Here is a 14,915-nt window from a genome sequence, read left to right as displayed (position 1 = left end):
AAGGAAAAGAAGTTACTTAATTGGCGACGCGGTGAATTAAATTGCTGCGCTAGTTATGATGACGATTAAGATTGCTTGGCGGTGGTGATGATGATGATTTCGAAGATGATGATACTGATGATGATGATGATTGTAATGATGATGATGATGATTGTAATGATGATGATGATGATTGTAATGATGATGATGATGATGATAGCGATGTACATACAAACTCACGAACTTTTCGTAATCGAACACATGCATGCTGGTGTATTCTTTGGGGAAACCATAACATGAAACGTCATCATCATCATCACAACGTCATCATCATCATTTTTCCAGAGCAAAACCATTCTGAAGACGTGGTCTGATTTAATTGATCAGTCAAAACAAAGCCATATAGCACGAGCGGCAGCACATTCTCGTGTTGTTTTCCCCATACTTCCGCCAGTTTAATCAGTATTATTGTTGTTATTTATAGGAGAAAAAACGAAGGAAGAAAGAGTGAGAGAGAGAGAGAGAGAAAAAAAAAGAAAAAGAGAGGGAGGGAGAGAGAGAGAAAGTTGACGGAGAAGTTCTTCAAGCCTTCAGAAGATGCTGATTTGCAGAAGGATGGATTGCAGGCACGCACACAATTAGGATAAAATCAGCTCCCTCTCATTTCTTCTGCTATTACAATTTTTTGTCACATTTAAAATTTGTTTTTTTTTAGAAACATACTGTCAAGTAAGTGAAAAACAATCGTACGTGCGTGCGTGCGTGCGTGCGTGGCGAAACGAGACGAAACGAAAGGAAATGTTGCTTAGCAATACGAATGTCATGGAAAACAAATGTTACAGGGCTGAACTTAGTAAAATTTTTAAAATATATCGAGATTATCCAGTAAAGAGAGAAAGAGAGAGAGAGAGAGAGGGAGAGAGAAAGATAAAAAATGAGTACATGTGTGAGGATAGATGGAAAGTAAGTGTTGTACTATGAATGGTCGAATGAATGAATGAATGAATGAATTACTTAATTAATTGTTTAATTAATTGTTTAATTTTTTAATAATGAAATAACGAGCAAACGCATAGAGGCTTTCATCATAATACATACTTAACAACAACAACAATAAACAACACAAAAAACAAACATCGCAACAGATAAATAAACCATGAAACCAAAACAACTTAATGACAGGATTTTGTTCATATAATTTTTTCTTGACAGATATAAAACAACAGGGAAATAAAAATTGTGTATTAATACTTCTGTTTTACGATCTGTCTGTTTGTATATTCGTTTGTTTGTTTGTATGTGTATTTGAATGTATGTTTGTTTGTTTGAATGTACGCAGGCAGATGTGATTGCATGGTAGTGTGTTTGTATGAAACGAAAATGAAATAAAGAAATGTTCGATCCCCTATCAGGTGGTCATGGCGAGTTACGAGTCTGCAGCGATCGGCGAAGCGATGGGACTCATTACCGACATGTTGGTCGATCCGAATCTGCCGCAGCACATCGCTAACGGCCTAAAAACCATCAAAAATCTTCTCAAAAAGTCACCGGAGATCCAGATGAAGAAGATGAGCGAAAGTTCGAGCGGGGGTACTGCCGTCGTTGCGGGGGAAGGAAGGAGCGAGGAGGAAGATGATGAAATTCCTTTCACCGGCGAGAAAGTTTCCATCATGCCGAACGTTCGTTCATTCGTTCGTTTGTTCGTTCGTTTGTTTGCTCGTTCGTTCGTTCGTTTAATTTTTGATGTTCTCGTTTATTTTTGATGCGTTCATTTCTTGTTTATCTGATTCGTTAATTGAATGTGACGTTTAAAATTGTTGAATGAGGTCGCTCGGGTTTCTTCTGCAGGTGCGTCACAGTCTGCCGATGGGTCTGCTGCGGCGGCTGTCAACGAGTGCGTGGACGACGACCACCTCGGCCACCGGCATGCCCACCATGCTGCCCGATGTCATCAGGATGCGCAACTATTCTAGCAACACCTTCAAACAGCAGCTGTCGGCCAACCACAACAACCACAACAACACTTCAACGCGGCTCAGTGTTGCTAAGCAGGGGATCGACGAGGAAAGTGATCAAGAAGTCGAGAAGACCGAACAAGACAACAGCAACGACAACAACAACAACAACAACATCGTTGAGAAGGGCAGCCCCTCATTGTCGCCGTTATTTTTCAAGCCTCGGTCAATGAGCGTCTTCGCCATGCCGAGCTCCACGCGATCCTTCCTCACGACCTACAACAAAAAACAAGATGGCGTCGGAAACAAAGATGGCGAAATTAAAAAAGATGGCGGCAAAAAAAGAGACGGCGGTAAAAGTAAAGATGGCGGCAAGGATCAAAAACGGCCTAAAAGTTCTGCAGGATCGAAGACGACAGCCGCTACAATCGTAGAAGAGGACCAGCAGCAGAACATGAACGATGAGGAAGAGCACAGGAGTGTGGTTGAAGTCATTGTTGACGATGTTGACGGTGAATCTTCACAACAACCAACAACAAAATCACTACTCGTCACTATTTGTCCGCCAAACAGCCAAACAACGACAGCAACAACAACCAGGAATGAGGTTTCTTCTGTTTTCTAACATGTTCATTCATTCCACAAACTTACAAACATGCAAAAACACATAAAAACAAACGAACGAACAAACGAAAAAACAAACAAACAAACATAAATTAATAAGGCGGCCCATCAACGAACATTCATCTATGAAGAAAATATATCATTTTATAACTTATAAATTATCCATCATCTTCTATTCTCTACATTTTTTCCCAGACTATGTTAATCAATCTATATGTAAACATAAAAATAGGTATGTATGTAAGTATGTATGTATGTGTGTAATTATGTATGTATTATGCATATGTATTTTATTGTATATGCAGCATATCTACTGAAGATGATTAATACCTAATATATGTTTCTTATGGTTTATAAGAATTTTTCAATTCTTTATGTTGCCTCAGTTAGTTAATTGTACTTTGATGATTTGATGCATATTTTTCTGTCAATGTGTATCTTTCTGTATGTTTGTGTTGATGTTTGTTTGCGTAATATTATGTATGCTTGTATTAATGTTTGTTTGATTGAGCCAATGTACATTTATGTTTATTGGTTTCCCTTATGAATTTTAAACGGGAGTTTCAATGCGTTTGAACTGTTAAAAAACTTCCATGATTTCACATCAAACTGCTCATTCCGCCGGCTCCTATGATCTGTTTGTACGTATGTTTGTTTGTATGTTTGTTTGTATGTTTGTTTGTATGTTTGTTTATTTATACATTGTATATATGTTAGTATGTTTGTTTTATTAACTACCCATGAGTTTGTACATTTCCTAGATATTGATACATTCGTATGCATGCAGGCAAAAGTTGCAGTGCCTCCTCCTTCTCCTGCTGCTGTTTGCCAGTCTGCAGGTCATTAATTAAAGAGAATCGTTCGTTCGTTCGTTTGTTTGTTTTCTTTTTCTTCAATGGGTCTCTCTGAGTTTTGAACGTTCTATAAATAGCCAGCCTTCTCCGATGGAAGTCTGCACGCCAAACAGACAACCAGCATGTGCTTAGGAACTGAAAGAAGCATGTTTGCTTATAAATTCGGAAAATATTGTACCCTTCGTACGGGTTGCATATGATGTTCACCAACTGATGTCAAAATAGATACCAAGTTGATACACAGACAGACTGATACATAAACACAGTCAGACTGATACATGCACACAGACAGACTGATACATGCACACAGACAAACACGTGCACATACAGACAGGTACATTGACGGACAGACGTTCTGATAGATTGATTGAAAAAATGCAACATTAAAAATGAGATTTATTTTTTTTCATTTCCACATTTTTGTCATTACTTTTCATCTCTGCAAGAGTTCCTCAGGGCAGCATCATTCAAAATGGGTTCCTCTTCATGTACGTGTTTGATTGTATGTATGTTTGTATGCCTGGTTGTCTGTCTGCTGTTTGTAGTCTTCTTATGTATGCATGCATGAACTTATATATGTATGAAAGTATATATATATGTGTGTATGTATTTTTGTTTGTTTGTTTGTATGTATGTATGTATGTATGTATGTTTGTTTGTATGTATGCATGTATGTAATGTGTATTTTGGGTTTAGACTATCATAAATACTTTTCTCGTCAGAAAAATTGAAAAACTCAATTACAAGTTGAATAATGCCAAAAACGCAGTGATCTTTATGAATAATTGTATATGTGTATGTATGCGATGGTGCATGCATGTATATATGTACATATGTATGTATGAACGAATTTATGCAAGACCCTTTGTTGATAAACTAGCCATTGGTGAGGTTATAATCATTGTCAGGTTCTGCTGGGCTCTATGTTATTGGGTCACGCACAGAAAGGCCACTTAAGGCCCCATCAAGTATGCAGATGGAATTAAATTTTTGAAGCAGAACCTATATACATTTTTTGATGTAGTTTTTGTCTAAAAGGTTTCCTGATATTAAGATAATTCTATTAACAAGTTTTTTTAAAAACAGATGGGTCTTGTTGTCGGAACCACTGCGGGGACAAAGGTCAAACTTTTGTAAAATTAACCTTTCATGGCCCGGAGAGGTCCTGCGAAAATAAATGAGACGAGGCAGGTAGGCAGCTTGAAGCGTGAGGGTTAGTGTTTGGAATCACGACGCAAAATGAATTCAGTACCATCCACGCATGCTTCCACAACTTTAGCTTTGAGAAATTCTATTAAAGAGTTGATTGCTAGAAAAAAGCAGCCGCATATGTATGTATGTATGTATGTATGTATGTATGTATGTATGTATGTATGTATGTATGTATGTATGCATGTATGTATGTATGTATGTATGTATGTATGTATGTATGTATGTATGTATGTATGTATGTATGTATGTTTGTATGAGTGTATGTATGTTTGAACATATATATGTTGTATGTTCTCCGAATGTTTTTTGTTACCTCAAAGTTGTATATTAGTATGTAGATTGAAAAAGGAGTCGAGTTTCTATGCATTCATTTATACGTGTATTCAATATCACGTGTAGTGCTCCATGCTTGCATTTACAAACTATAAGCAGGCATTCATTCATTCCAACACAATTACATACAAGCATACAATCACACAAACATACAACCACACAACCATACAATCACACAAACATACAACCACAACCATACGTACAACCACAACCATACATACAACCACAACCACACATATATAAAACCATACATACAGTCACACATACATATAACCATAAATACAACCACAAGCATACATACAAACACACGTACACAAACATCAGTAAATTTAAAAAAAAATTTTCTTCTCATTTGATTAAAAGAAAAAGCTGTTGAAGCCGCACCATTCCATCTTGCAGCAATAACATTAAGATTGATGTGTTGTTACTTTCAATGCAGCTGGCATCGGCTGATGTGACGTCTGCCACAGCAGCAGTAGCAACAGCAGATAACATCAACAACAACAACAAAATTTACGATGATGATGACGTAATCGCGACCGTCGACCAATCAGCGTACGACTTGTCTGATGATGACGTGTGTGCAATCATTGACGAATCAACATCCTGCCCGCTGACTCAGCTGAGTCTCATCAACATCTGGGACTATCCCATCTTTCAACTCTCCGATATGTTTCAGGATACAATACTCACGATGGTGGATGTTTTTGGGGGCTGCCTGTGTGGTGGTGTGATTTGATGATGGTGGTGTGATGGGATTTGATGGTGGTGGTGGTGACTTGATGATGAATAGGATGTAAGATTAAATAAAATGTACCAAATGAAACGTTAACTTGCGAATCTTACAAAGTCAAATCGAATTTAAAATGAAATTTCGATCGACAAACGAAGAACTTGCATCTATTGAACATACAACTAATTTCAACAACCATCTATTGAACATGCAAATAATCTCACCATTCACCAACTTTTTGTTTTTTATCAGATGGCCTACAAAGTTTTCGACGCAACTGGTCTCTTTGATACCTTCAAAATCCCCATCAAAGAGTTCATGAACTTTTTTCACGCACTCGAATGTGGATACCAAGATAAAACATGTGCGTATGCGGGCGTATGTGCTCGAACAGTTGCATAAAGGAATGAATGAATGAATGAATGAATGAATGAATGAATGAATGTATAAATGAATGAATGAACGAATAAATGACCAACAGACCACAACAGAATTCACGCATCGGATGTCCTTCATGGAGTCTACTACATGCTCACTCAAATGGTTCCAGGTTTGAAGAGTGCCGACAACAACAACAACATCATCAACAACATCAACAGCAACAACAACATCAACAACAACCACAACAACAACATCAACAACCACAACAACATCAACATCAACAACCACAACAACATCAACGCTGATGTTACAAATGAAGAGAGCAACAAGGAAGCTGCAGAAGGTTCGGAAGTTTAATGATGGTCCATATTTTATTATCTTTTCTTTAGTTCATTCATTTCTTCGGTCGTCTAACCCAAAGAACAAACTCTTTGCTCTGTCATTTTTAATTTTTATTTTCATACGTTTTCATTCATTCAAGCATTTCATCGCATTTTTTTGTTTCCATCCCATCCAACTGATGTCGATTTAAGGAGTTGTTCTGGTTGATGGTGGTTAATTTATCAACAATTCATCCATTTTTTCATCCATGCATTCATTCATTCATTTACTAATTCATTCATCCATGCGCTCATCCATTTATTTACCTATACATTCATTCATCCATTCCTGTATTTATTTCCCCATAAACAGCCAGACAGACAAACACGCGCGCACAGACACAGACAGACAGACTGACAGACAGACAGACAGACGATAGGCACGATGTACGTAAGATCCTAACCATTGTATATTTGCATGCCTTCTCAATGCATCTCCATTATTATTCATGATCCGCACCTGTCATTAATATTAATGAGTTGCTCACGTGGCTGATTAATATTCATGAAATGTAGGTAGCAACATGCCTTCGTCGTCGCCATCTTAATCACTATCATCATCATCATCATCATGGCCATCATTATCTTTCCTATTGATCACAGCGACAGCAGCTGCAGCGGCCAGCGACGAAACGCCTCTGCACGTGGGCATCATTGGAAGCCACTTCACACCACTTGAACTGCTCTCCCTACTGACGGCAGCCTCCATGCACGACTTCGACCACCCCGGTCGAACCAACGCCTTTCTCGTGGCCACTCAACATCCTCTGGTCAGCTTTTGTTTTGCAGTCCTCTCTTAAGCGCGCGTGCGTGTTGGCCGGCATTTCTTCGCATGATGCATTTGGATGCAGCCGATGTAACGGCGGTGCCGAGCAACTCGATCGTTACGATAATACGCTGCCGATTTGTTAATTATTGATTATTTAACATAATTATTCATTTGGGGTGTATGGTTTAATATTGAATTGCAGGCAGTGCTGTATAACGATAGGTCCGTTCTTGAAAATCATCACGCCGCTTCCGCCTGGAACCTCTTCCGGTCCGATCGGAAGTACGATTGGACGTGCCACTTGGACTCGGCGGAAATGAAAAGATTTCGCTTCCTGGTCATCGAAGCCATCCTCGCTACGGACCTCAAATATCATTTCGAGATTGTCGCGGAGTTCAATGCTAAGGTCCACCTAATTGTTTTCTTTCTACGCTTATTTCATGCTTCTATTTCTTCAGTCATGTTTTCTTTCTTTTATTTATTATTTGTTTATTTATTTTTTCATCTTTAATTTATTAATTCATTCATTCAACTAATTATTTCCTTCAATCATTCATTCCTGTATCCAGGTGAACGAGTCTTCCGGTTTGAACTGGACGTTGGAAGGTGACAGGCTGTTGGTCGGGAACATGATGATGAAGATGGCCGACATCAACGGGCCGTGCAAGTCCCTCGAGCTGCACCTCCAGTGGACAGACAGGATCCATCAAGAGTTTTTCGAACAGGTGGTCACTATGATGACGTCAGCATCACCATCATCACTTTTATAATAATGATGATCATCATCACACCAGGGCGACGAAGAGAAGAGCATGGGACTGCCCATCTCACCCTACATGGACAGGAACCACCCACAACTCGCCAAACTACAAGATTCCTTCATCAACCACCTCGTCTCGCCGCTCTGTTACGCGCTATATAATGCTCATCTACTTCCGGGTTTCTGGAAGGTTAAAAAAGAAATGAAGAAAAGGGAGAGTGAGAATGAGGAAGAGGCGGAGGAGGAGAGCAAGAATGTGGGTGAGGGCAAAGTTCAGGAGGAAGCCGACAAAAGTTTGTTGTCCTTCAATTTCCACTTTCTTGCGAGATAAATTTTGAATGACATCATAAAAACAACAGAAAAATATTAAACACTGTAGTTAATAATAATATCATTTATAATAAAAAGCTGACACACAACCAACTAAACAACCAAACAAACAGCCGTGCCAGCGACACCCAGCGTGTGGTCACCTCTGACGCATAACCTCCAAAAAAACCACAGCATGTGGATACACGCTCTTAAAACTGACACACTGCCCATGGCCGTTATGATGTCATCATCTACGTCATCTCTGCTGCCACCGTCGGCCTCGCTACTATCGTCGCCATCGTCCTCATCGTCTACTTCAACCACAACGGCTGCCAGAACTACAGTTTCTGTAAAAGCTGTGAGTTAAGTTGCCCTGTGGTGTGGTGTGTTGTGGTGTTGTGTGGTGTGTCGTGTGGTATGTACTGCTTCGGTGAAATGTTTCAATTTTGATGATGGTGATGACAGAAATGATGAAATGATGGTATTGAGAGTATCTAAAATTATTAAATGTATTTATTTCTCAAATTGGAAGGATTTTCCAAGTGTCAATAACAGCAAGAACGTCTCACAGTTACAAAAGCAAAAGCGAAACACGCCCGAAAGGCAAGACAATTCAACTTCAGACAATCAGCAGCAGCAGCAACAAACGCAGCTACATCAGCGAAAGTCTCAAAAACAATCAGACGTTTTAAAATGTGTACCACAACAACACCAAGCCCAACAACAAATAACTGCTTCAGACCACCATCAACAGAATCAACAACATCAACAAAATTTGCCTCCCCAACAACACAACAAAACAACTCACCAAAAACAACACGCAGCAGCACCAACAACAAAACATCAACAACAAAGCAACACCACGTCTTTATTTTCTAGCTGCTGTGTCGGCAAAAGCAAATGATCTACTAGATATATTTATAATAAATAAATAAATTAATTAATTAATTAAACTACCGATATATTTTTTATTGCCGTTATATTTTATACAAATGTAATATTATCGAATTCTATTTAAGTTGTTTTAAATATTCGTTCAAGGCACGTCGGTACATAGAATCGGATCTCACATTCAATCGGTTGATCGGTTGATCGATCGATTAGTCGTTACTCAATATCATCGTACCAACCTTACGAAGTTCGTCATCGTATTCGTGAATATTTTGTAATCATATACATTTGTCATACATTTGTATAGAAATATATATATATATATATATATATATATATATATATATGATGATAATTATTTATATGTACAAATTTTGCCAATTTGAACCTAATGCGTTCTTTCATTTACTCGTTCCTTTCAAAACCTTTCGAAGATTTTCTTGAAATTATCCAGTTGTACCTCTTCGTTTTTTTTGTTTGGTCCTTTTTTCATCATCATCATCATCATCATTACCATCATCATCGTCGTCCTCATCATCATTACACACACGCACACAAACACACACGCACACAAACACACACGCACATTCATCGTCTGTTTGGTTAGGAAAATGGTTATAAAGATGATGATGATTATGTAGACGAAAATATTGATTATTTATGGTGATATATGATGGTGATGACGTCATCTATGATAATGATGATGATTCTTTTGATTTTTAAAGTTTGATTAATGATTGTAGGATGGAGACGTATGCGAATTAAAATGCCGAAGTTGAAAGCCAGTGGATGCTTCCACTGCAATTCTCCATATTCTATTCTATTCTATTTTATTGCTTACCGGTGTTATTATTGTGCGTGTTGTTGTTGTTGTTGTGATCATTTAGTAACCATGGAAACGATGTTGTTGTTGTTGCTGCTGCTGTTGCAGCACTAAAGAAAATGGCAGAGTCCCGTCTCCTTTGTTTCAACCTTCTATATTTCATCGTTTGAGTCTCCTTCTAAACCAATTTTTTCAAATTTCTACATCAATGAATTTTTATTTTCGTCCGTGTCTGTTAACTTGTTAGTGTTTCGTAACCAAATGTAGAACGTCCCAGCAACATAATAATAATAATAATAATAATAATAATAATAATAATAATAATAATAATAATAATTGGAAGAGGAAATGACGTCACTTGATTTATGACGCGTATAAACACACACACACACACACACACACGAATACACGCACACATTATAAATACGCACGGAACACAAGCCGACCTAGGAGAGAGCTCTGTTCATAGTATGTTTAACATCCAGCATCGAACTTTTGGATATCTTGAAAGATGGGTTGGTGGGAAGCAATGTACATGTTGCTCTCTTTCAATGAGTGAATTAATATTAATAATGATAATAATAATAGAGTTATAGTTATTAGGTATCTATTATATTATATTTATATATTATATACATGTATATATATATATGTATATATATATATAAGTGTGTGTGTGTATTGGGTATACACGTGTGCAACAAATGTAAAAAAATACCTCAAAAACATTCAATACAAATAATACACACACAAATACGAATACAAATTATAATACAAACCTACAATTAGAAGTAGGGACATGTACAAGCATTTGCATACAATAGTTGATACATACAGACGTAGTTGAAAACCAGCAAACATGCATACGAACGAGTACACTTAGTGATGCTACTTTGCATGGTTTTACATTGTGGTGTGATTATAATATATTGATTTTTTCGTCACAACTTATGTTTTAATTCTTATCATAAATTTGTATTAGTATTTTTTCATTACATTTTTTCAAATTTTGTGCTGTTTGCGATGATGTCTGTAATATTTTTTAATATTAAATTATGAATTCTTCGGTTGGGCATGATTGCTTGATGGAATAATAAAAAGAATTGTACATTAAAACTTTAAACAATCTACGTATGTGTGTTCAAGTATTTTCAATTAAAAAAATTCTCTCTCTCTCTCTCTTTCTCTCTCTCTTTCTTTTTTCTTTCTCTGCATTTATCAATCTCTCAAGCGTAATAGACTTGCTTTCGAAGCTAGGAGTCACGATGCAACAACACACAAGATGTCCCAACGACTTGAACCGTAAAAGTCAAACTCGTTAAACAAAACTAAAAATCGATGACCCATTAGCATAATTAATTAGCATAAATTAACGAGTTTAAAAATGGTTATGGGAGAGATGAGAATGAGGTGAGCGCACGTGAACTGGTTCAATTATTAATGAAATTTTGAAAAATAGTTTACGAACGCCTGTTCAATTAATTTCTTATTGAACAACAACAGCACCATCATCATCGCCAACATTTTACCCAATCTAAATTAAACGACAATTAACACACGGTAGATTTATAGTGTTTATGTTGAAATCCTAAACAGACAACTGTTTATAAATGTGTGTTTGTCTGTATGTTTGTCTGTGTTTGTGTGTGTACTTTTGTATACAGATATATATGATGAATGAAGTGTGTGTATATATATATATGTGTGTGTATGTATATATTTATGTATGTATGTATGTATGTATGTATGTATGTATGTATGTATGTATGTATGTATGTATGTATGTATGTATGTATGTATGTATGTATGTATGTATGTATGTATGTATGTATGAATGTATGTATGTATGTATGTATGTATGTATGTATTAATATGTATGTATGTATGTATGACTTTTCCTTTCCACATCAACCAAGATGGTTGTTCATCTTGAATTTCATCTTAAGATTAAGAAACCAGGTGATTTTGTTGTTGTTGTTATTATTAACATTGTTAATAATATTATTCTTTTATTATTTATCATTTATTATTATTATTTATTATTATTATTAATAACATTATCAAAACATTATTGTGGCAATTTTATTAATATTTTATGACCGAAATGTTTATCAACGTCATATATGCATTTGTGTGTCTGTCTGTATGTATGTATGTATGTATGTATGTATGTATGTATGTATGTATGTATGTATGTATGTATGTATGTATGTATGTATGTATGTATGTATGTATGTATGTATGTATGTATGTATGTATGTATGTATGTATGTATGTATGTATGTATGTATGTATGTATGTATGTATGTATGTATGTATGTATGTATGTATGTATGTATGTATGTATGTATGTATGTATGTATGTATGTATGTATGTATGTATGTATGTATGTATGTGTGCATGTATCCATTCCTTGATACATATGCAGGCACGCCTGTATATATTAATGGCTCCGAAATGATGAATTTGCTATGTAAACAGAGGTTGGATCCGACCGATGCAAGAAAGCAAGAAGCGATTTTAATGAAATTTTAACAATAAAAACAACAAAAACAACATCAACAACAACAGTGAACAACAAAAATTCATTCAAACACTTGAACCTGAATAAACGTTAATACTATGAAATTTATTTTGTTGAAATATCTGAAGAACTATATTGATAAGTGCTTAGTACAACTAATACCGCTAAAACTACAGACACTAATCTGAGAACTCAGTAGCAATGTTCCAAAGAAATATTCGACCGAATTCTCGATAATTGAATCGGATAATCAATAGTGTTGAAAAAGTTTCTTGAAGAAAAAGATGAGGATTATGATGTTGGTGGTGTTCCTGATAATGATTGCATCTCTTTCTACCGGAAATGGTTCGTTACATTCACGTTAACGCTTTAGCCAAATATTTCAAAAAGTTATGTTCAATATTCACATACACACTGGATATTTATTCATTCAATTATCCATCTATCCACCCATCCATCCATCAATCAATCAATCCTTTGTTGATTCATTCATTCATTCACCCTCTTGTTCATTCATTTATTCGTTCATTCATTCACTTATTCATTCATTTCTCATCTTATCCACAAATCCAGTTTGATATAAACCTCCTGTTACCATTTAGTTCCAAGTTCATTTGTCTAACTAAGCAAGTTGTTTGTGTTTTCGGGTTTCTCTGTGTGTCTCTGTGTGTATATGTGTGTGTATGTGTGTGCGTGAGTGTGTATGTGTTTGTATGTGTGCGTGTGTTTGTGTTTGCCTGTGTTTTAATAGGAAAGGTTCTCCTGTTGCAAATGCGTCAATGAAAAAAAATGAAGAAAGGATGGTAGCAGTGGAAGGGAGAGACTGATTGTCATTCAGTTTAAATGGACGAATAAATGAATGAATGAATTTGAACCAACATGAAATAGAGAAAGAGAGAAAGAGAGAGAGAGAGAGAGAAAGAGAGAGAGAGAGAGAGAGAGAAATGAAGTTGTTAGAAGAGTGTTGGGCCCGTTGTTAGTAATGGATTTATTAAGAATTTAATTAACTTTATTTCTATATGATATCGTCTTTATCATCTTCGTCATTATTTTCGTCATCATCATCTTCATCCTCGTCCTCTCTACAACAACATCTCCATCAAACCAACAACAACGCAACGCACGAACAACAGAATTCAAATACAACACGCAAATGAAATAATCTTTCCAAGCGGTACATGCAAACAAACATACAAACATACCTCCACAGAACAAAACAAACATACTTGCATAAACATACAAACATTGATAAGATTATCTTCTACTTTCTAAGTGTAACAACATTCAAATATGTTTGTGTGCGTTTGCATATTTGTTTGGTCGGCTGGCTGGTTGGTTGGTTGGTTGGTTGGTTGGTTGGTTGGTTGGTTGGTTGGTCGGCTGGTTGGTTGGTTGGTTGGTTGATGTGTTTGACAGTTCACACCAACAATTCGTTTATAGAAAAAGCAGATGGCGACAAATTTATGAACAATTGTTTGTTTGTTTTTCTGTTTTCAAAGTTGAGCATCTCGCCTGGATGAGTTGTTCATTTTTTCAAATCCTAATTTGAAGTTTTCAATTTGTGCATTCACTCTGTAAACACTTAACAACCAATCATCCACGCTGAAAATAAACTTGACTGCTAAATCTCTGTTGATTCGTTCAAGCCTTTCTACGCACTTTCATTAATTCTCTTATCTATCAATCCATCTATTCATCCATCCATTCATTCATCCATTCATTCATTCACTCATCCATTCATCCATCTATCCAGCCAGCCACAATTACCAGCCTGGATATTTGATACCACTGAGACTGCATGGATACACACACACACACAAACACACACACACAAACACACACAAACACACACACAGAGAATTCTATTAAGAAATTAAATTATTGAAGTAATGAACAAACATAGAGTGAATGAACGAACGAGTGAATGAATTCATTAATGAATGAATGAATAAATGAATGAACACAATCGCAAAATATGATCACACTCGCACACACAGACACACACACACACAGACCCAGATGCACTACCATAACATGGCGCCTACCTCAATGAAGATGTTCATATTTCTGTGAACATTAATAAGACGTTTTCTATCTCGTTCGTTTGTTCGTTCGCTTGCATGTTCATACTTTTGTTTGATTGCTGGTCAACATGTTTGTTTGCTTGCTTGTGAACATGTTTGTATTTTTTTAGTTTGCTTGTGAACATGTTTGCATTATGTTTTGTGATAGTTCGCATGAATGATTGTTTGCGTATCAGTTGGTATGCTTATTTGCGTCCAGGTTGGTTTGTTTATTTGTTTGTTTGTTTGTTTGTATATTTGGTTGCATGTTTGCATGTGTTCATAGAACTCACATACATGCACACGCATTTACATTACGTT

General features: G+C 36.3%; 1 protein-coding gene across 1 annotated transcript; it reads left to right on the top strand.

Annotated features, from left to right (window-relative positions):
- Positions 1–1,397: 1,397 nt before the first annotated feature.
- Positions 1,398–8,311, top strand: HELRODRAFT_114833 (hypothetical protein; the record flags this gene model as incomplete). Its single annotated transcript, XM_009028491.1, has 9 exons — positions 1,398–1,580; positions 1,828–2,017; positions 5,437–5,654; positions 5,943–6,054; positions 6,172–6,249; positions 7,055–7,221; positions 7,423–7,626; positions 7,790–7,945; positions 8,015–8,311. 9 exons carry the CDS (start codon positions 1,398–1,400, stop codon positions 8,309–8,311), a joined length of 1,605 nt encoding a protein of 534 aa, XP_009026739.1.
- Between the last annotated feature and the right edge of the window lie 6,604 nt (positions 8,312–14,915).

This window comes from Helobdella robusta, assembly GCF_000326865.2.
Source record: "Helobdella robusta unplaced genomic scaffold HELROscaffold_56, whole genome shotgun sequence".
Lineage (NCBI taxonomy): Eukaryota > Metazoa > Annelida > Clitellata > Rhynchobdellida > Glossiphoniidae > Helobdella > Helobdella robusta.
The sequence above is the reverse complement of the archived record's forward strand: the minus strand, read 5'-3'. Positions and strand labels throughout refer to the sequence as shown.